General features: G+C 45.9%; 1 protein-coding gene across 2 annotated transcripts in view; it reads right to left on the reverse strand.

Moving 5' to 3' along the window:
• PTPRA (protein tyrosine phosphatase receptor type A) overlaps nucleotides 1-22,696 on the reverse strand; it is a 135,542-nt gene that overhangs the window by 62,298 nt on the left and 50,548 nt on the right. The window contains exon 3 of one of the 2 annotated variants that reach the window (XM_058024575.1): nucleotides 9,735-9,806. In XM_058024575.1, the coding sequence (XP_057880558.1) occupies nucleotides 9,735-9,746 (12 nt within the window). In that variant the 5' untranslated portion in view covers nucleotides 9,747-9,806. Of the gene's footprint in view, nucleotides 1-9,734; nucleotides 9,813-22,696 lie in introns of those variants that run through there. The other variant, XM_058024576.1, reaches the window with a different exon arrangement.

The raw sequence follows: 22,696 nt of genomic DNA on the forward strand, positions 1-22,696 counted from the left end.
TGTTTTAAGAGGTATTTTCCTTTGAAAAGCAAAAATCTGCCTCACGGTGAAGAGAAGGAGAAAATCAGTTCATGACATTTCTTTCCTTTTGTGACAGGGAAAATTGATTAAAATTATGATTGCTGCATAAGGAAATAAAGTCATTTCATTACCAGCAAGACATGGAGCACTGAGGGAGAATTTGTTCCCCTGCTAAGGCTCAAAGCCCATGAGATGACAAAGCAGGGATGCCCAGAGCACAGCGAGGGGACCAAAGGTTGAGCATCCTGCTGATTGTCTGCATCCCATAATTTAACCAGCACTTCCAATTAAGCACCTCTTACAGATCCATCATGGACTTCAGCAAGCTGACAGCCCTTCCAAAGCCCAGAAACAGCCACTTTAAAAACAATGAAAATCCCTGAACACCTGCCTGAGGGATGAACAAACTGGTGTCTAGCAGATATTATCTTTTTTTTTTATTTTATTTAAGAGCAAATAAAATTGAAGTGGGGAGCGGATGTTTTAAAGTACTTAATGCAGAGCTGGGTTGCCAGCCAACATCCCACATCTAAACCATCTTCCTAAATGACCCATTTCAGGATTCAAAGCACATAAAAATAAAGAAATAGATATGAAATAGGTTTTGATCAAGCCTCTGGCTGCTTGGGAAAAGGACTTTTAACAGCCTGACCTCTGAAGCAAAACAGCAGCAAAGCTGATCTTCCACTGATTAACTGCCTCAAAACCAGTGCCAGACTGGGCTTCCCAATTTGCTTTTGTGCTCTGGACACCTGTGAGCATCCCTGGTGAAATATTTTGGGGTGGTTTCAATGCTGCTCACAGCACTTGAGGAGCAGAAGATTCATTTCTGTGACCTGGCATTTGAGCAAACCGATCCCCATCCTGCCCAAGGTGTGTCTGAACTCCAGGACAGACAGACTGAGCCTCTGGGAGGAGGTGGAGCAGCGCCTCAATGTGGGGGTTCAGGTTTTCTTGCCCCCCAGCACCTGCAGGGGGTTCTTCTTTCTTCTGAAGATGTGGTGACCTGGCAGCAGCTGCAGGCACTGATGCCCTGCAGCTGGAGAGCTTCAGGTTGGTTTTTTGACAGTGAATGATGGCTGTAAGGGACACCTGCTCTGGCAGTGCGCAAGCAGAATCCTCATCCTGTGTGTTCATCCCAACACAGACTGGGAAGGAGAAAATCCAGCCGATGTGGGATCTCAGCACCTCAGGACTGATGTGCAGAGTGGCCGAGACCACCCTTGGAGGGCTTGGGAGTGCTGGAATGTTGCCAGAAGTGTCTGGTGGCTGGACTTTGATCCTGCACAGGAGATGACACCTGTATGAGGATGGGAGGATTTCACTGGGGTGAATGGTGAAGGGATAAGTTAATTAGAGTGTGAGACACAGGGTTTAGGATTTCTGTACAGGGAGGTCTAGAGAAGTAAGGTGGAGGAATTGGGGCATGTCCTGTCCTTCTTCTTCTTAGCCTCCATCTTCTGTTGTGGTGTTGGCACTTTGGGATTGGTTATTACTAAAAGTGCACTGGTCAATAAGGGTAAAAGGTATTGGGGAAAATTGATAAATATTGTATACGTAATTTTGAGTATAAAGATAGGTGACTGCCCCGGGGGCTCTCAGTGTGCTCATGGCTGGCTGCTGTGCAGACCTCTGTTGGGCTGAGAGAAAATCTTTTAGATAAAAAACTAATAAACACTGAATAACGAGAAAAAACCTGAAGCCTCTTCTCGTCCTTTGAAGCGCGGGCTGCCCAAGGCCACCTTGGGCCTTTCCAGGTCATTAAAACAGCCGAGAAACCGGCAAGCCAGCACCACCCTTCATGGGGATCCCCAGGTGTTTCAGCCATTCCTGGGGCTCCCTGCACCTCCTATCTTGGGGCAGAGCTCCAACCCTCCCAAATAATTCCATTTTTGCTCAGATTCCCTCCAGACCCTTCACATGGAAGCATTGAAGGGCAAAACTCCAGCCCTTCCAAACAATTTCGTTTTTGCTCAGATTTACCTCTCACCCTCCAGACCCTTCACACTGTTCTTGGTCAGAACCTGTAATTTTGAGCTCATCTTTGGGATGAAGGCAGGGAGATGCTGAACATCCCAAACATTTCCACACACCCCAGTCTTCTCACATGGATTAAAACACCAACACAATGTGAATCCTGACCAACTCCTCTCCTGAAAAACCCAACTCAGCTTCCACATTTCTCCACCACCTTTCTGCTGCTTAATCCCTTCTGCCATTCCCCCCTCCTGCAGAGCTCTCACCTCCCCACAAGTTTCCTCTGCAAGGAGGAACCTTAAATAACAAAACCCAGATGGATGCAGCTGCAGAGACCTCCCTGCTCAGTCCCATCTGTACCTCAGCAGCTCAGATTTCACTTTAGGTGCCATAACATCCACTCATTTTGGGGAGAAACAGCAACATTTTGTCCTCTAAACTAGCTTGTCTCAAATACAAAGATTTTACAAAATCATGGTCTTGTTCACATGATCCTGTTGATTTAGCAAGCTGGTTTGTGGAAGGTGTCCCTGCACATTGGCAAGGGGTTGGAATTAAATGGTTTTTAAGATCTCCTTCAACCAAGAACATTTTATGGTTCTGTGATTCTATGATTTCTCCATCTCCTTGTACAAGACTGGAAGCAGCCCATATGAATATTTTTGGTCGGCTTGCTTTTATTTTTTTTTTAAATTTTTTTTATTAAATGACCAGGTCTAGTTGAATTTTGAACCCAAAAACTTCCTCTAGAGCAACAGCAGCTTGACCGCGAGCTTCCTCAGAAGCTCAGATGTCACTTTAGATGCCATAACATCCACTCATTTTGGGGGAGAAACAGCAACATTTCATCCTCTAAACCAGTTTCTCTCAAATACAAAGTTTTTTGTAAGATTTTGGTCTTGTTCACATGATCCTGTTGATTTAGCAAGCTGGTCTAGTGGAAGGTGTCCCTGCACATGGCAAGGGGTTGAATTAAATGGTTTTTAAGATCTCTTTCAACCCAGAACATTTTATGGTTCTGTGATTCTATGACTTCTCCACTCCCCTGTGCAAAACTGGAAGCAGCCCATATGAGTATTTTTTTGTCTGCTTGCTTTTATTTTTTTTTTAATTTTTTTTATTAAATGACCAGGTCTAGTTGAATTTTGAACCCAAAATCTTCCTCTAGAGCAACAGCAGCTTGACCTTGAGCTTCCTCAGAAGCTCAGATGTCACTTTAAATGCCATAACATCCACTCATTTTGGGGGAGAAACAGCAACATTTCATCCTCTAAACCAGTTTCTCTCAAATACAAAGTTTTTTGTAAGATTTTGGTCTTGTTCACATGATCCTGTTGATTTAGCAAGCTGGTCTAGTGGAAGGTGTCCCTGCACATGGCAAGGGGTTGGATTAAATAGTTTTTAAGATCTCTTTCAACCCAGAACATTTTATGGTTCTGTGATTCTATGACTTCTCCACTCCCCTGTACAAAACTGGAAGCAGCCCGTATGAGTATTTTTCTGTCTGCTTGCTTTTATTTTTTTAATTTTTTTTTTATTAAATGACCAGGTCTAGTTGAATTTTGGACCCACAAACTTCCTCTAGAGCAACAGCAGCTTGACCTTGTGCTTCCTCAAAGCTCAGCCCAAGGTTAAGACCTGAGGTTGCCAAGAATGTGCTGAGGGAGGTGCAGCCAAGCTGGGCGCCTTCCATGGGGGAAAAAGAGCCATGAAGAGGTAAAATAGCTTTATTGTAGCATAAACTCAATTTATATCTGAAATGTTTCACTTTAAAGAGCTTCTCCCCTCCCTCCAGCTCTGCAAAGAGAGAATTCTCACCAAGGCACACAAACCACATCAAATGGAAGCAGGACCTGGCCAAGCAGCTCAGACACAGCCCCCCCACCCCACAAATGCTCTCTGCAGCAGCAAAATTCTAGATTACAGTATTTCCTTCCCCAAATATTGTACATTTTATACATTTCACCTGGTACACCACCACTTCCTGCACTACAGCTTACACTGGGTAAGAGAGGACAGGAGAGGAAGAGAGAATATCTTGTATATAGATGGGCACCTAAAAAATGCATTAAAAATCAAGTTTGGGCATTAAATTCCCTCAGCAATGGTCAACCAAATAAAGCTGTCCTCCTCTTCCTCCTCCAGAGCACCCTTCCAGACCCCCCGAGCCATTTTATAACTATAAATTTATAATTATAATTTACCTCCTTGCCCAGCGAGCTCAGCCCTTGGCCCCCACAGGTACCAACTGTGCCCTCTCTCACACCAATGTTGTATTTTGACAAAGCTCAGAGAAACTGATGGAGTTTGTAAGAAAATTTCACATTTTGTGTCAGAGCTGGAGGATTTACGCATCAAAAGCTTGTCTGGCTTCTCCCCACCTGCAGCCTTTACCTGCTGCCAGGTATCACTTCCCATGACATGCACCCACCTGAGGCCACCACAGCTAAAGGATCCCTGCTGGAACCCTGGAGGATGAGAATTTTACATTTTCTGTGTTGAAAGGCACCCAAGAAAACCCTACATTTGACCTGAAGCCATAGAGAAAGCTTTCAAAATTAATTAATTAATAACACTAACACTATTCAAACACTAGTTTGAATAGATGTGTGTACTATCGCATTGTGGAAAACTGAGAGTTGAAAGTTTTAAAATATAATATATATAAAGCTAAAATAGATGTTTTAAAGCAATAATTAGTCCTTCTGCTTCATAAATTTAAATAATTTATAATTAAACAAAAAAGTCCACATTACAAGATATAAGCAATTATTTGGTCAAAAGTAAAAATAGCTCAAGTGTCATTTCTTCATTAAATAGTTTTTCCTTTAAAAACATTAAAAAGATAAATATGAAACCATTTTATGACTTGTTAGTAAAATATTATAGAATTCAAAAGATGTAAGATTGTCATATAAATAAAAATTAATAAAAATCTGAATCCAAACACAAAATACCATCAATACATTTAATCCCAACCCTAACTTCAAAAAAGAAAAAAAGAAAAAAAAAAAGAAAAGAAAAAAAAAGAAAAAAAAGAGAAAAAAATCAGTGGATCCCAGCCCTGGGAAATACACAAAATAATAATTTTTCCAGCCTGCCTTATCTCCCTGTGGACATCCACATACAAAAATCCCCAACCCAGATATGTGCCTGCCCTCAGAATGACTCTGTGTGAAAAGGGAACAGGTTCCTGACCAAGGGACAGTTCTGCACCACATCCATGTGTTCAACGCATCACAATCCATCCAGCTGGAGCTGTGAGGGGTCCACACGTCCCTTGCCAAATTCCTGTGTAAATTTTCATTTTTCTTCTTCATCATTGCATAATGCAGGGCAGATTTGTGCAGCAATGTTGAAGGAGATTTGCTGGTGCAAAGAGAAAGGAAACCGCTGGTGACGGCGCCAGCCTGCCAGGGGATTTCCATGCTTTGCTCTTGGAAAGGCCTGATAAGATGGATGTATTTGTTTTAGATTTCAGCAAGGAACCTCAAGGATTTGGATTACAAAATCCTTAAATAATATCAGAGAGCTGAGTTCTGGAGAAGGAGGCAGGAGAAGTTAGTGGTGTTAGCATTGACCTGGCTGATCCCCTGTGGTGTTGGGGCAAGACAGTGCAATTCCAATTGAGTACAATTCCAGAATTTCATGGGTTTTGGTTTGTATCACCTGGGACCAGATGTTCTCCCCTGGCCCCTCCACCTCTGGTACTGTGAAAAAATGTCACCAAAGCAGCTGCACTTGTGTTTTACCCACAAACCCAAAGCACACCTGATTGAATTCCCTCTTCTTTTCTGTTGGGAGGGAATCTTAAAGACGATTTAGTTCCATGCTGCTGCCACGGGCAGAGACACTTTCCACTGAACCAGGTTGCTCCAAACCCCATCCAACCTTCAGCACTTTGATGGATGGTGCAGCCAATCTGCCAAAACTGAAGGATCTGTTTTATTGAAAATGTGAATCAGCTCAACCCTCCCACTGGAACAAACACAATCAAAGCAGGGATGTGTTTGGAGGCACCACCATGAAAAAGATTTGCTCCTATAGGTGCAGGCCCACCAGTGCCAGCAGCAGCTGTGCTTAGCTGTAATTAACTAAATTAACATGGCTTGATCTCAGTGGAGACAAGTTGTTAAGGAAGCCCTCAAACTTAGCAAGCAAACACAACTAAAAACCTAAACTGACTGCAGCTGCAACCCTCCTGAAAGCTGAACCTGTGGTTGCTACACCCTGGCAATGTTTTTTATGAGACAACCACCCCTTTGGTGCAGTTTCCCATCTGTTCAGGCAACAGGTACATCAGTTGCTGGTTTCGGTTTTTCAGGACTGAATTTCAATAAAAATTGCAGTCTCAGAAGGATGTGAGAGCAGCTGATGTCTGTGCACTGATCGTTATGCCTAATTAACATAAAAATGAGGTTTTCCTAATCACCTGCAAGAGGAAACCTGCTTGCAGAACAAGCTACTGGGGAAAAAAAAATAAATTACTCCTCAGGGAGGCAGTTGTCAGAAAAAAGAAGGGTGGATGTGTTTATTTATACCCAGCAGCTCCAGGTAGGGGCTGCAGGTCCTGACACGCTGCCTGCAGTGGTTTCTGCAAGGAGTTTTCTCCTTCCTGTCCCCATTCCATGCTCAGCTCAACCACCCAGTGCTGGAGGTGTGTGATGGGAGTGAGGGTTTGCAGTCCCTGCAAATCCCAGGGTGTTTTTTTAGGCCAGGTCAGCTCACCTCAGCAGGATCAAATTTCACTGTAGAAGTTTGAAGCTTCACAGGAAAGAGGTGGGGAGAAGTGCCAGTGGGATTTAGGAGCACCAATCACTTGTGATTTACGGTCTCTGGGCAAACTCTGTGTTTCCAAAACGTACTCCAAGGATCAGCAAGTTCCAAAATGTGACAACAATCTTTAAAGGGCTCAGAAGCACTGCAGCTGGTGGTGGCTTTGACCAAAACTGCAAATCCAAGTGGGGGAAAAACCACTTTGGCCAATCCAAGCAAAATCCACCAGGATGAAGCAGTGCAGGGCTGGGATGAGTCCTGACCCACCACCTCCTGTCATCTCATGAAGTTTGGTCACAACTGCACGTTCCTGAGGAGATGAAGCTGTGGCACTTTTCTGAGGAGCAATCCTTGAGGGAGAAGCTGTGGGACCGTGCTGGAGGGGAGGACCAGCAGCACCCTGGTGATAAATAAACTTTCAAGTTACTGAGAGAACAAACACCAGAGGAAGGAGCCAACCACAATTACTGACTTGTCTCTCAGGAAAGACATTTCGTTATTGTGGCTAGCACCGAAAACAACAGCTCGGGGAACCGGTGGAGGAAACCACACGTGTCAAGCTCTTCTGCAAATCCAGGGCACCCCAGCGTGGCTCCCACCTCCCCAAAACCTGCTGGCAGCACAGCTGGAGGAGGATATGGATGGTGCAGAGGTTGTGGATGGCTTTGGATGGGCTTTGTTGAAATAAGATCTGTGGTTTTAGCGCTCCCCCTCTCAAAAACACGGCACTGGTGTCAAGGGAGGGTCCCTTCCACACCCTGATGGTTTCTGCCCTTTTCAGCAGCTCTGGCAGAGTTTTGCACACTCAAATACAGCTCCACACAATGCCACAGCTCCATCACGCTGAGCACCTTGCTCTGATTGCTTTCAACACAGACTGGTGCTCTTCCCAACCCAGGACCTCACAAATGATGCTCCCATCACTCACACCTGCCCCTAGTGCTCTGGGGGCAGAAGTTCTCCCCAGTTTCCCCCATCAAAGTCAATTTTTCAGAAAATAAACATATTGCACAAAGTATTGCAGATGAACATCCACTCATGCCTGCTCCCGATGCTCTGGGGGCAGAAGTTCCCCCAGTTTTCCCCATCAAAGTCAATTTTTCAGAAAATAAATACATTGCACAAAGTATTGTGGATTAACATCTCAACGTTTTTGCCTTGTCCTTTTCTACTCTCTACAAAAAGGAAGTAAGATAATTGCAAGCAAATTTTTAATGCCATCAGATTTAGTCAAATTTAGTGAGGACACCAGACTTAGCATCAGTGTAGAATTCAGAATTACATAAAAAAACTTGATTTGGTATGTGAAACCTGAAGTCGCCCAAAATTCCAGTAATTCTTTCCTTGCTTTTTCTATTCCTCTAAGACACCATAATTTTAAATATTGGATAATTGAGAGTCTGCAGCTTGAAGGTTTCTCCAAAACACCAGCTCTTTTTGGAGTTAGACTGATGTCACTGTAGCTCATTTGCTTAATTAGTGATTTACAGAAAGATCTCTTTAGGAGAAGGGGGAAACCTTTCAAATGAAAAGCTCCAAGTGCAGAATCAAGACACCATCCCCAATGACTGTTTACTCCCATCTTGTACATAATTTTGGGCCACACTACATCAACCAGCAGCTGTGACTGATGCCATTACACCTCCTAAATAAAAAGTGAACTCTGCAAGAGGCCAAGCACTGCTGAGTTTTTCCCTAACAGGAGGATGTTGCTTTTATAAAATCATGCTGGGATAAAGTCAGCCCACAGAATAAACACACAAATCCCAACGCTGCTGCACAGCCCTGGAGGAGTTTCCCCCTTATTTCAGCACTTTGTTTTGATCACTGCAGCCTTCCTTCCCCCAAGCACTTGGCTTTTGCTGATCACTGCGCCCCAGCACACAAATCCTCCTCCAAAGGGGTGCTGGGGTACCATGGAGCACAGGGAGAGGGTTTGAACACATGTGCACGTTGCAAGGAACAATAATTCATGCAAATCCCTGCTCCAAGCAAATTCCACAGCAGCGCATCTTATCACAAGCCAAACAAAAAGCAGGAATAGGCTGGAGAATGGTAAACCCATGTTCAAAGAATTTGTTCTTGTTGCAGCTTGAATTTCCCCCTCTCCTTCCAACAGCTCTCTGCTGACACCAAAAACCAAGCAGCCATGAACTGAACCCACTAATCAGAAGTGAAGACCCAAATTGTGAGAGGAAGCAAAGCCTCTGCTCCAGTAGATATTTGGGAGTGGTGACCCTCTTTGCTTCAGGAAGAGGAGGCAGAGACCAGCAGGACCATCTCACCCTCCTGGTGATGCCTCCAAGCACAACCACCACAGCAGAAACAATCCAGCAAGGCAAGAATTCAGGTGTAAAAGCAGCACAAAAACTACTCATAAATCCATTCAGCTCTGCTCACATTTGTATCTCCTTCTCCAAGTTTGTACAACAGTTTACTGCTTTTAAATCAGGGATTTTCCTCTGTTTCATCCATCAAGAACTGAGCACTCTCTTGCCACATTTGGAGATAGACCAGCTTTCCACAGACGCTCGAGATGATGAAAATAAACGAATAAAATATATCTTTAGTTCAAGTTTTCTTCTTTTTTTTTCTGAGATTGCAAGTTAGAACCTGAATTCCAACCCAACCACTGGATTTCAGCAGAACAAAAAAATCCCTGTGCTGAGTGCTCTCAAATAAGAGTCATGTCCCTTCCAACTCTGCACCAACAGAGACCTTATTATCCTCTGGGGGAGGAAGTCAGATTTTTTCCACTTAGTTACATTCCCAGGTAGTTCTTACATAAGATTTCCCTTCCATCTGTGTTTAAAGGGACACTTTAGCACAAGTTACTGCTTGGCCATAGAGCCATGGTTGTGTACTGAACCCCCAAAATAAACCAATGGCCACTGGCCAGCACCGTTTTATTGCAAGGACAGGACAAAAAAGATGCCAAAATTACCAGCACCTCTTCCTACCTTAATTATCATCAGTCAATCGTCCACCTGCACTTCATTAGGAGCCCATAAAGGTTCTTCCAGTGCTGCCCCCTGGAAACAAACAAACAAAAAAAGCTTTTAGAACCAAAGAAGACAAATACAGCAACATCTTAGGGAAACAGCATTTTTACTGCTGCCAACAAGGCAATTCCACTCCATTTTACCAGATGCAAAATGTAATTTTTTATTATTGCTCAAGCTACAGACACACACGAAAAAATGAAAATAACTTTTAAGTACACAGAGAAAAACTGGGAGTTCCCAGGGTTGAAAGTGCTTTTGAGAAGAGGTGGCAGGAGGGAATTACAGAGCAGCAGCAGTTACAGATGAAGGGACTCTGATATTCCCAGCTTGGCCTGACAGATGCACTGCTGTTTGGGTAAAAGCAAATAAAATGTAGGAGGGTCCAGAGCTAGAGGGAATAGATAATTGCTGTTGTAGTGAGGGCTCTTCTGAGGGTGTATTCCCCCAGACAGAAGTAGTTTGGGCATTGGGAAAAGCAGTTCTGTGTGTTCATTCACTCCCATCCCAAGCAAAGGGGACAGAAAACCACATGGAGGTCACCAGGATTTCTGGTGGCCACATACCCATGGGACAGCCACCAGCCCAAACCTCTCTGGATACAGACTCTGGCTGTAGGATCGAGTGTGATCCCACAAGGAACAGGCTGGAGACCTGCAGGGATGTTTGTGATGTTCCCACACTTGCACAAACCACCTCCCTCCCCACCAGCTCCTGGGTTTGGGTTCCTGGCTCCATCAGCCCAGTCACAGCACGGGGCTCACAGCTCACCTGCCATGCCCACACTGCTCCTGGCTGTTCCCCACCTTTACAGGACCAGCCAAGTTGCCTCCAGTCCCTGCATCTCAGTTCCCCTTCCCAAAATATTTTTTACCCACATCAGCTTTGAGGCAGCAGCAGCAGCAGGGCTCCTTGCAGGATTCTGCAGAGCCAACCCCCAACTAATCCCATCTTCTGGGCTGCTGCTCTAAAGCACAGAATTAGAGACCTGAGCACAGAATTAGAGACCTGAGGCACTTGTAGATTTCGAGTTGAATACATTTAAACAAAATTAATTTAATTTTTTTTTTTCCTATCGACATCTTTGCTGGCCAGCCTTGGGCAGGATGTGACCCAGCCATCTGCTCTGTCAGGGCCAGGAGCTGTGGAGCTCAGACATAATCCCTGGGTGATCTCCTCATTGTTTTCCATCCTGCTCAAGTGTTGACTCGAGCACTTGTTCAATTAGACAAGCCTCAGCACTGCAATCAGATGGGCTCACAGGGCTGATTTTCTGCCTCCACTGAGAAGAAAAAAAATCTGATTTAGTTCTATGTGAGTGTGATAGAACTGGGAGCTTCAAAGCAACGAGACCTGGAGATGATGTCTGCTCTGAAGCCTGCCAGAATTGCTGCTTAACCTGAGCAGACCACCAGCAATTCCATTGTAAGAGAAGCTGTGAGACAGAGCAGATTAAAGACATTGGATCTGCCAGGGAGGAGGAAAGCTGGGTTATTTTCCTGATACTTCTTTTTTAAGGGAGCTGGAGAACAGCTGAGATATTTGCTTTCTCTTGGCTCTGGCTCTAAATGAGTGACCCGAGATGTGCCAGAGTCGTTGGTATTCCCACATCCCACTTGCATTTTCTTCCTTATGATCCAGCATTTCCCAACACCTCTCAGAGCTGCTGTCCTGGGGCAGAGGGGTCTGAGGGCTACAGGAATTCAGTCCAGCCTTCAGCCTGTCCTCTCCTCCCTGTGCATCCTGCCATCCTTTGGTTAGCTCCATGCATTTCAACAAAGCAGTAAATTTTATGGGATCCAGTCAGGAAGTTGGCATAAGCAAATGTGCTGTCAATATTTTCATGGCCAATTTATTCATTCATTCATAAGGCTGACAGATTCCAAACACAGCTTTGGGTGGTGCTGAATGAAAGAGAATCACAGAATGATGGAATGGTTTGGGTCAGAAAGGACCTCTGGAGATGATCAAGTCCAGTGATCTTCTACCACTACCTCAGGTTGCTCCAAACCTGCCCAACCTGGCTTTGGGCATTTCCAGGGATGGGAAGTCCACAATCTCCCTGGGTAAATATTTTCATGGCCAATTTATTCCTTCATTCACAAGGCTGACAGATTCCAAACCCAGCTTTGGATGGTGCTAAATGAAAGAGAATCACAGAGTTATGGAATGGTTTGGGTTGGAAGTGACCTGTGGAGCTGATCAAGTCGTGTCACTGCCATGGACAGGGAAACCTTCCACCACCCCAGGTTGCTCCAAACCTGTCCAACCTGGCTTTGTGGGCATTTCCAGGGATGGGAAGTCCACAATCTCTCTGGGTAACTTGTGCCAGGGCTCATCACCCTCAAACCAAGGACTTCTTCCTAATATCCCATTTAAATTTATTCTCCTACAGCTTAAGCTCATTCCCCTCATCCCATCACTCCATGCTCTTGTCCAAAGTCCCTCTCCAGCTCTGTTTTAGCCTCTCTAGGTGCTGGAAGGTCTCCCCAAAGCCTCCTCTTCTCCAACTCCCACCATCTGAGAGTTCAAAGGGAATCAGCAATGAAGCTCAGTTTTCCCAAAGCTCCTTGCACAAGATAAGGACAGCACGGCCTGCAAGAGGAGTGCACACAAAACCCAGCAAATGCAGAGGCACAAGGAACACAAGAGAGCTCACAAATGCCAGTGGCACGTGTGTGAGCTGGCTGTGCCTTCAGAGGGCTGCAAAAAGGGAGCAGAGGCAGGAGCAGAGGGGAATTTGGGATGTGTGACTTGCAGTGAGTCCCAGCCCTCACTCCTTGTGACAGGTACAGAGCATGCTGAGGCACTCGAGTATGAGAGCACAAACATCTCATGTTGTACACACTCCCGGGAGTGTCTTACATCCACATCTGTTCTTAGAAATTACTCACTGGCCTCAGAAACCAGTTTCCGTGCAGAGAGGAAGTGTGACTGCCAAGGAGCAAGAGTGGCACAGAGCTGTGTCCCACATTTGGCTCCTGCAGCCCCACACATCCTTTCCACTCCTCTGCCTTTCCCTGACCCCACCGGGCCATGATGTGCCAGCAGTGAAATCCTCTTGCCAGATAATCCTCCCAAAATCTGCATCAGGAGGATCTGGTGCCATCAGAGTGTGGAAAGCCATCCATGTAACCCACTGACCTTGGGAAAACCATAATAATTCATAATTATTATTTCTAAACCATTTGAATGCATTTGGATGAAAGCAATTTAACCTGCTGTTACAGCACACCCATGGCAAGGAAGACATGCCAGATATAGGAAGGAACTTTCATTCTCTACCATGAAAATTCAGTTTTCTAACCCTGGTAGCGCTGGGAAATCCAACACTGACCTGCTCCAGGTATTTCTGACAATCAAAAGTTGATTCAGAAAGAAATTCCAGTTATGAAAAAGACCACTGGACTCAGGGTCAAGTGTCCTCCAGGATGGTTAGAACCATGGAATATCCTGAGCTGGAAAGGACCCATCAGAATCACTGAGTCCAACTCCTAACCCTGTGCAGAACACCCCAAGGATCCCACCCTGTGCCTGAGAGAGCTGCCCAAAAACTTCTCCAACTCAGAGAGGCTTGGTGCTGTGCCCAGCTTGTCCTGGTTTTGGCTGGGAGAGAGTTAATTTTTGGGTTAGACTTCATTTTCTTCCCAGTAGCTGGTACAGTGTCTGAGATTTAGGATGGGAATATTGGTTAGCTCTGTGCATTTCAACAAAGAGGTAAATTTTATGGGACCCAGTCAGGAAGTTGGCATAAGCAAATGTGCTGTCAATATTTTCATGGTCAATTTATTCCTTCATTCATGAGGCTGACAGATTCCAAGCATAGCTTTGGATGGTGCTAAGTGCAGGAAAATCAGAGAATTTCACAGGTGATGGAGACCACGACAGATTAATAGGAACAAGATGATCTTTAAGATCACCAGTTTGTGATTGTATGGAAAAAAAAATCACCTATTTCTTTTATTAAAATGAGGAATACAAGGTTACAGTCTGAGAGGGGTTTTTTGGAAGAACCCTGCTGAGAAAATGCTCTGGGAATTCAGATGATGACAGCAGTTTTGTTATTTGGGAATATTAATTGTATAAAATACAAAAATGGTTAAAACACACAAAAATGCTCAAGATCAGGGGTTGGCAAAGGTGGCCCACAGCTCCAGAGTCCTTCATCCCCTATTAAAATAATGAAAATAACAGGAAGGCAGGTATTATTTGTTGGCTAGACAGCCCCAAATCCCACTGCCTGTTAATCCACCTGAAACCCAAGTGCATCAAGGCAAATTAAAGCTGCCTTTAATCCATGCAAATCTCAGCCCAGGAATCCTTTATTCTCTTACCTCCTGCCATGAGCTGAGCCCTGCCCTGCACCCCATTCATGCTGCCAGAGCAAAACAACACAAAGCTCCATATTTTAGTAATAGAAAGAAGGAATTTTTGGATTTTTCACACATTTTGGGATTGGGAAGCTTTGTGCTTCATTGGCTGGGTGAGACCAAACCCTGTTCCACCTGTGCTTGGTTTAATCACATGTATCGACACACATAAATTAGGGCAATTTGTGCATAAATTAGGCAGCATCATTATGCTAATTGGGCTGCTGTGATTGTGCTGAGAGTGTTTGCAATCTGCCACAGTCCTGTGGGACGGCTCTGTGAGGGAGCTGCTGCCTCTGAAAAGGCTGGAGCTCCTCTGGGATCCTGCTGGGGCAGGCACAGCCCCACAGCAACCCAAAACAGGAGGAGAAGGGGTGAGGGGAGCTGGTGGGATCTGCTTCCTCTGGAATGCTGGTTTCTGTTCTCTAAATATCACATCCTAAACTCCCCCTAAGCTGATGCACCAAACAGGTGGGGTTATAGGTGGCTACTGGAAAAACAAACCCCTGAAGTGTGTGTAAAGCAAATAAAGAGCAAGAGACCCAAATCTCTTGCACTTTGTATCAAATCTATGTGAAGAAAAACATAAAAACAGAGAGCCACTCCAATTCCACCTGAATTGCAACAGAGGTAGGAATGGTTGCTGGGATCAGGGAGGTATCATAAGAGTTACCTGATGATCCCTGTTCTAAAAGAAAAAAAAAAAAAAAAACAACAAAACCCTAAATCTTTCCAATGGAATGAGCAAGGATATGGGAGGAACAAATAAACTGCAAAGTGACTGCTTTTCCTTCTGGAAGTGTAAAATATCCAGAGCTGGGGAGGAACCAAAAGGATCATTGAGTCCAACTCCTGGCCCTGCACAGGACACTTCAAAATTCACAGCAGAGCCTTGGTTAAATCATTAAATCACCATACACAGGCAGGTCTACCTGGAGTAGGTAACTATGAAGGGATTTTTATTAAGACCTTCAGGGGCTTTTGCCAAAACTTGGATTTCTTTAGCCATCCCACAGGTATCCTGCAGGGCTGTGGTTGTGTCCCTGTGCAGAGAATGGCTCTGCTGCTGCTGGTGCTGCACCACATCTCCCTCCTCCTTATGGACACCAGGGGATGCTCCCAAACTCATCCAATTTTCCTTCTAAAACTGGTCACTAATTTACCAAATGGGACCATTATGCTGGAAAATCCTCCGTGTGGGAATTGAGGTCTCTCCCTGCAGAGGGAATTCAAGGTTGGTTTATTCTCCAGGATCCAGCCAGGAGTTTTTCCTCTGACAGACGTGCTGGCACTTTGCCTGGCTAAAAAACATACAGCAGAAGAGCAGCAAGCACGGAGCTACTACTACTAGAAGTGTTAAAAATCAACTTTGAGCAAACCATCTGGTAACTCTCACTGTGCCACAGGTGAGAGCAAACACAATACGCTCTGTACAGCACCAAAAATTCATCACTGCTCAGAGAATAAGGGTGTGAAACACCAAACCAGCCCAGGGGAAGCCTGGAAGAAGATGCCCAGAGAAGCTGAGGCTGCCCCATCTCTGGAAGTGTTCAAGGACAGGTTGGACAGGGCTTGGAGCAGCCTGGGATAGTGGAAGGTGTCCCTGCCCATGGCAGGGTGTGGAACTGAATGGTTTTCAATAAAGGTGGAAGGATGAAACACTAAAAAGGCAGAAGGATATGGGAACTGGGAGATGCTCCATAGCCAGCTGGAGCAGGGAGCAGAACTGAGCTGCTTCAGCTGCAGGGACAAAGGAATTAGTGAGATACAAAGGGAAAAAATATCTGTACTCAGCTTCCTTCTGCTCTTCTGCTGCTCCCCTGGAGCATGAGCAGCTGGGTGGTGGCTTTCCCCCCTCATCTTTAAGCAGAACCTTCTCTAAGCAGTTTAGCAGTGAAAGCAAACTCATCTCTCCCTCTCTGTGATGGAATATGGATCCTGGCATGGGCCAACATCAGCATCCTAACACCCAGTAATTCCCAAGCCTCTCTGAACACCCTCCATCTTATCAAAACAAGAGATTAAAAACCTCTTCTCTGCACTCTTTAGTGATAATTAGTTTTAGTCTGTCACCAGCAGATCAGTTTAGGATTGCAACTAAGCCAAAGGGATATGAAAAGGTTTTGTGCAAAGCCTCTCCACACCAAATCAAGTTCAAAAAAGGGAAAGACAAAACACGAGCTGGCTGCACCAGCAGCTCCAACAGTTTCTGCTGCTCAGAAGGGAACACAGCAAGATTTAATAAACAAGCTCAATAAAGTTATTCTTCCCTGTTTTATTTCCCCTTAAAGCATCAGCCCAATTTGGTTTTGTTTCCATCACAAACAGCTCCTTTAATCGTTCCTGACGGGAGCACAACGCGGGGCCCAGGGCTCCCCCAGCCCTGCCAGCTCCAGCCCATGGAGCTGCTCTGCCTCACCACAGCAATTCCTGTAATTCAAGTCTGGCAAACAATTCCTAGGCTGAAAATGGGACAGCATCCAGTTGTTATCTCCTTTCTTGTAAAAAAAGAACTAAAAATCGAGCATTATTTACTCTACCTGCCTGTTTGCCGCGCTGGCAGTGCCACCACGCAGGTGTGACAGCAACAAACGCTGCAGCTCTCACAGTTTTGCTGTTGGTGTCTCTCCTTTCATCCCAGCAAACAGCCTGTCAGAGCTAAAGGAGCAGCTGAGAGCAAGGAAAGCATCCAGCTCTCTCCTGACAGCTGAACAAGCCAGCAGATTCCAGGAGGAAAGGCTTTGCTACTCTTCTAAACCATGGCAACTCCTTCTACAGGTGATCTTAAAAGTCTGTTCCAACATTAATGGTTCTGTAATTCTAATATTCTGTAATTCTAATCTAATTAATTTTGGTCCTGGTCCTTGCATGTGGCCTCACTGGTGTTTCTAACCTCATTCATCTGTACCAATCCACCCTAGGATTTCCATCTCCAAAAAAAGTATTAACACCCAAAAACCCCCTCAGTTTTCTTGCAGACACATTAATTGTGGACCAATCCCACCCCGGTGCAGACAGCAGCCCCTGGCCAAGCTCAGGAACTGTGCACAAATGGAGGTGAAAGGCTTTTGTTTGAATGGCTTTGCTCACCAGGACACACCTGATAAGAGCCTGCAGCAAAGCCACACCCCGAGATAAACCCGGCGGGCTGAGTCTCCCAAAGGCAGCTCTGCATCCCGGGCAAGGGCTGGGAAACAAACACCCAAAGAAAACACTCTGTGTGTGTAACAGGCCCATTTCCCTTGGCAAAGCTCTCTGCTTTCCTTGCCCTGCCCTCTCTGTGTGCACAGAGCAGCCATTCCCTGGCATTTTCTGCTCCCGTGCATGGGATGCAGGGCTGGTGCCTGATCCCAGAGCAGGAGCACCCCAACATCTCCTGGTGCCTGTAAAATTTAACCTTGCTGGTTTTTACATTGGAACGTGCAAAGAGACAGGGCAAAGCTGTTTGAAAAGAGGCATCCTTTGCAAAGAAAAGTGATGCAGCTGGGAGAAGAAATCCCGGGATGCGGAGGAGGATTTCTGCATCTTTAAGAGCCAGGCTCTGGGAAGCCAATGGATGCACAAGTCCAAGTGAGAGGCTTTGATGAGTGAAGATCTGACAGTCAAACACTGGCATACAGAATTATGGAATGTTTGGGTTGGAAGGGACCTTAAACATCACCCAGTTCCACCCCTTGCCATGGGCAAGGACACCTTTCATTATCCCAGGTTGCTCCAAGCCCTGCCCTGCCTGGCCTTGGGCATTCCAGGGATCCAGGGGCAGCCACAGCTTCTCTGGGCACCCTGTGCCAGGGCTCAGCACCCTCAGAGTGAAATCCTTTCCCCAAGATCCAGTCTAAACCTACTCTCTGCCAGTGCAGAGATCATTCCCCCTGTGCTGTCACTCCAGACCTTGCCCCAAATCCCTCTCCAGCTCTCCTGGAGCCTCTTTAGGCACTGGAAGGTGCTGGAAGTTCTCCCCCGAGCCTTCACTTTAATGAGCTGACCAACCCCAGCTCTCCCAGCCCGTCTCCATAGGAAGCCTGGGCCATATGGATGTGAGCAGACACACAAACAAGCTGTGACCCTACCTGAGCACACCTTGGGAGGGCACCTTGGGTCTTCCTGAGCTGCCACCAGGGCCACCAGAGCTGCCCAACGTATCCCACACAGGGCAATGTGCAGCCCAGTCACTGAGGTCTCATTTCTAAGCAAAACATTTGCAACCTTTCTATTCCTCTTCCTCTTTTGACTTCCTTAATGAATAAACAAAAGTCTGAAGGGGGGAAAAAACCCACTTGCAGCACCAGTTGTCCTCTGCACAGCCTGGGTTTGCTGGGAGCAGCTGGGAAGGGGAATGGACACGAGGTTTTGAGCAGTGCACTGGGGACAGAACCTCACAAAATGCTTCAAGGGCAACTCCTGCTGATGGATCAGGGCTGGTTTCATTTTTGGGAAGGTCTTAATCTGATCCACTTCATGAACAGAGCAGGTGGGACACACACCAGGAGTTTGCAAGAGGCTGTGCTGTGTCCTGCGCATTTTGGGAGTGAATAAATGCAGTGGAACAGGGTGGCCAGAGCAGCTGTGGCTGCCCCTGGATCCCTGGAGATGTCCTGGACCAGGCTGGACAGGGCTTGGAGCACCCTGGGATGGTGGAAGGTGTCCCTGCCATGGCAGGGTGTTGGAATGAGATGGTCTTCAAGGTCCTTCCAGCCCAAACCATTCCAGGATTTTATCATTTGTGCTTTCCTAAAACTTTGGGAAATAAATCCCATATCCCATATCGTGCTTTTTGCTTGCCAAATGTCAAATTCAAGAATTTCCTTGTCTGACCAAGGGACACATGGGTTGTCCCAAACCCACATCCCACCTTATTGCCACTCCCTGCTCTGTTCACCACCGGTGCAAATCACAGTGATGGAAACATCCTTGTTCCTGCTGGGAGAGGTTTCACTTGGCTTTTCCTGCCCATCATTCCACCAGATCCCAGCCCACACCTGCCAAGCCCCAGGCAGAGATTTATCCACTTGAAAGCAAGCAGGATCTGGTTTTAAGACAGATCCACATAATGCAGGAGTCAAGCGGTGGTTTTGGCTGGGATTTTTGTGTGTGAAGGAGTAGGGACAGGGAGAGGGATGAGAACAGGGAGTGACCATTCAGGAAGCAACCCAAGGATCAAGCTCCAGCAAGTTATAGCACTGGACAGCAACAGGATATTCTTCATTCCTCCCACAGATGGATTTCTGAGCTGTGGATTTAAATACAAAACTGTTGGAGCCAGGATATTGCTCCAATTTTGAGCTATTGTAGCTCAAAAATCAACAGTTCCTTTCTGCCTGTCACTGACACCTGGGTCCTCAGAACCCTTTTCTGGGGTTCCTTTCTGAGGGCCAGGTGTCTGCATCTCCAGCTGTGTTATCAGTGCTGATCAGGACACCCTGTGACACACCCACACACCCTGTGCATCTCAGCCCCATCCTGCTCCAGCTGAACCTCAAACAAACCCTCAGATGGTGATAGTGCAGAGTAAGGCTTTTAACAAAGCTAAATATGAGCAAAAAAAAAAACCCAAAAAAACCAAACTAGAGCAGCAGCGACCAAATGAAAACGGGTTTCACTTCTGCCACTGTCACTGCTCCACTTCAGTGTGTTCATGAACGAGCTGCACCTCCAGACCTGACCATCAGGCTCTAAACTCATTGTCAAAGTAAAGTTTGTGGATAAATCCACTCAATTTTATAGAATCATAGAATTATTTAGGTTGGAAAAGATCTCTAAGAATATCAAGTTCAACCATTCTCCCAGCACTGCCATGCCACCACTGACCATGCCCCCAAGTACCACATCCACATGGCTTTTAAATCCCTCCAGGGATGGGGACTCCACCCTTGTCCTGGGCTGGACAACCCTTTCCATGATGAAATTTTCCCAATATCCAACCTGAACCTGGACACAACTCCCCCCCACAGGCTGCTCCAGTCCCTGTGGTAACTCCAGAGAGGGAAGGGATGGACACTCTGCAGGACCAGGCTCTTCTCTTTGCACCAAACAATAATTCTGGTTCTGTTGTTGCTTTTAGGCTGGCTGAAATTCAGAGTTTTGACAATCTCCCTGCCCCACAAACACCACTGAAGTCCATGGGGACTCTGCAGACCTCAGGATGAGGAGAATTGGGGCACAAACCCTCATGTGCATCAGGTCTGGAAGCATTAAGGGCGTTACAATACAAAGGGGCTACAGGGCAAATTTCTGGAGGTGCAGCCCTGGAGGAGCCACCTCCTGGTCTACTCCACCCAGATTCCCAAAACCAGCAAAAGATCCAGGAGTTGATTTATTTCCTGCCACAGGTTTTGATGGTTTTTTTGTGGAGATTCAGTGGACAGCAGGACTAAACCTGCAGGACTCATCACACCAGCACTGGGATCAGTCCAACTCTGCACTGGGAATCCTCCCGTGGGAATTCTGTAACCTTTGGACATCCTGGAGATAGAAAGTGGAGCCAAAAGTCATGGATGAGACCTCCCCCCCCCCATGGATGGAAAAGCTGTGCCAGAGCTGTGGTGGCAGGTGCTGTGTGCAGCTGTGGAGCTTCCCTTCAATCCATCACTGTGATCTCCTGCAGCCTTCAGGCCACCACAGCTCTTGGTTCCCTTTGGGGGTTTCAGTTTTGTTTCACCACTAAAGACCCTACTCCAACTATAAATTTTTTTGCTTTTCTGGAAGTTTGCCCATAGCTCTGTATTCTTTGTTTAAAATACAAAATGTTGCTTTAAAAAGGAACAATTTTTGGTTTTGTTTAATTAAATTTAAACCCACACATTTTTGGTTCAAATTCACTCAGGTCCTTCCCTCAAGTGTCCAGCCAGGACTCTGCCTTCCCACACAAATATTCTGTCCTACCTTAGCTACCAGCTTAACTTGTTTGAGATGATTAATTACCTAAACTTTAAAAAATAATTAACAGTGAAGGTGCCAAGGACTCAGACCCCCAATAACCCAGAATCACAGAATGGTTTGGGTTGGAAGGGACCTTCAAGACCATCCCAGGAACCTTAAAGACAAGAGTCCAGGATGGCATCAGAAGATCCAGGAGCAGCAGCTGGGATATGCCAGGCTACAAGGAAACATCTAAATCCAACTCTTGAGGTACACAGCTGCTCCTCCAAAAAATCCTGGATGCTTCCCAAGCCTGAAGAAAAACAAAGAAATCCATCTGCCACCTCTTAGGGAAGGTAAATGCTCCAGGTAAGGCAGAATCCTGGGAAAAAGGAGGTTAATTTTCTTTTTCTTTTCCCACTGTTGCCCTGCAGCAAGAACAAACCCAAATGGTTTTGCCCTAATTTATGCCTGTTTTCTTTGCTATCCTAAACCTCCTCTATTCAAAGGAAGGTTTTGCTGCAGAAACTTTTACAGGTGGTAAAATCATACCAATCTGTGAGCAGGCAGGGTTGCACTCTGCATCCATGTAAATGAACAGCAAAGCTTTCAGCATTTCCAGGGGACAGGTTTTGCCACAGCTCCAGGTGGGGCTAAGTGCACCTGTGTTCCCACAATACCACAACAAACCAAACTGGAGATGATCCCTTCTCTATCTCTGACACCTGAAGCTCTTTTTTGCCTTCTAATAAACAAGATAATGATTTTTGAGTGAGTTTGCCCTTGATCTGAGCAGCTGTTTCTCCAGTGCTGTTGATATTCAGCATAAACTGGATTTTCTCTCTCTGGACGCTGTTTATTCTGGTTGAATTTAGTTAGAAAAGTGCCATAAACTGAGAACAAGTAAACAGAATTGAAGTGCCAAGACATTCTGGGTATCAAATAGTCAGCCTCAAAGTGGAGGAATTTCTGGGATGAATAAAAAGAAAAACTTTGCTCTGAGGGAGATCCACACTTCCACACAGTGGGGAGGAAAGGACCTTCCTGAGCTGTGCAGAAATGTCCTGGATTATCCCAAATGACACACTGCAGCCATAAAAGCATTCCAGGGTGATGGACACACACATCCAAAGCTGTTTTCCATTTAAACAGGAGAGGGAGGGTGGCCTGGAAACCCTACATGCTCCTAAGGAGTTAAAAGGTAATTCTGGAGCCTGGCACAATTAACATTCTGGCAGAGTCTATTTAAATTGCAGGGAAAGCTGAGCTTGTCCAACTGGATAGTCAGACTGCAGGTTCCCCCAAACAGGGCTTTGATTCTCCAGCACAACACCCAAAATCCTCTCTGGCTTACATAAAACACATGTGGGATCACGCTCCCTGTTGCACAACACAGCTCCAGGGAGAATTCCAGGTACAGAAGTATAAACTGGAGGTCACTGCTCTGCCAGGGCTGAGGATTTCTCTGGCAGCAGAGGGGAGGACAGCCTGGTCCTGGTGGCAGAGCTGCTGACAGCAGCAGCACCTCCCAGGGCAAGGGCAGGGGGGTTTCACTCAAGCACTGCAGTCAATGACAAAAAATATGAGCAAATATCTGAAAAAAAAACCTAAAAAGAAGTAGTTTTTATGATCCAAACAACACAACACAATAAAATTCTTATTATTTCTGCACCTATGCTGCTCCAGCACTCC

Source organism: Melospiza georgiana, chromosome 5 (assembly GCF_028018845.1).
Source record: "Melospiza georgiana isolate bMelGeo1 chromosome 5, bMelGeo1.pri, whole genome shotgun sequence".
Taxonomy (NCBI): Eukaryota; Metazoa; Chordata; class Aves; order Passeriformes; family Passerellidae; genus Melospiza; species Melospiza georgiana.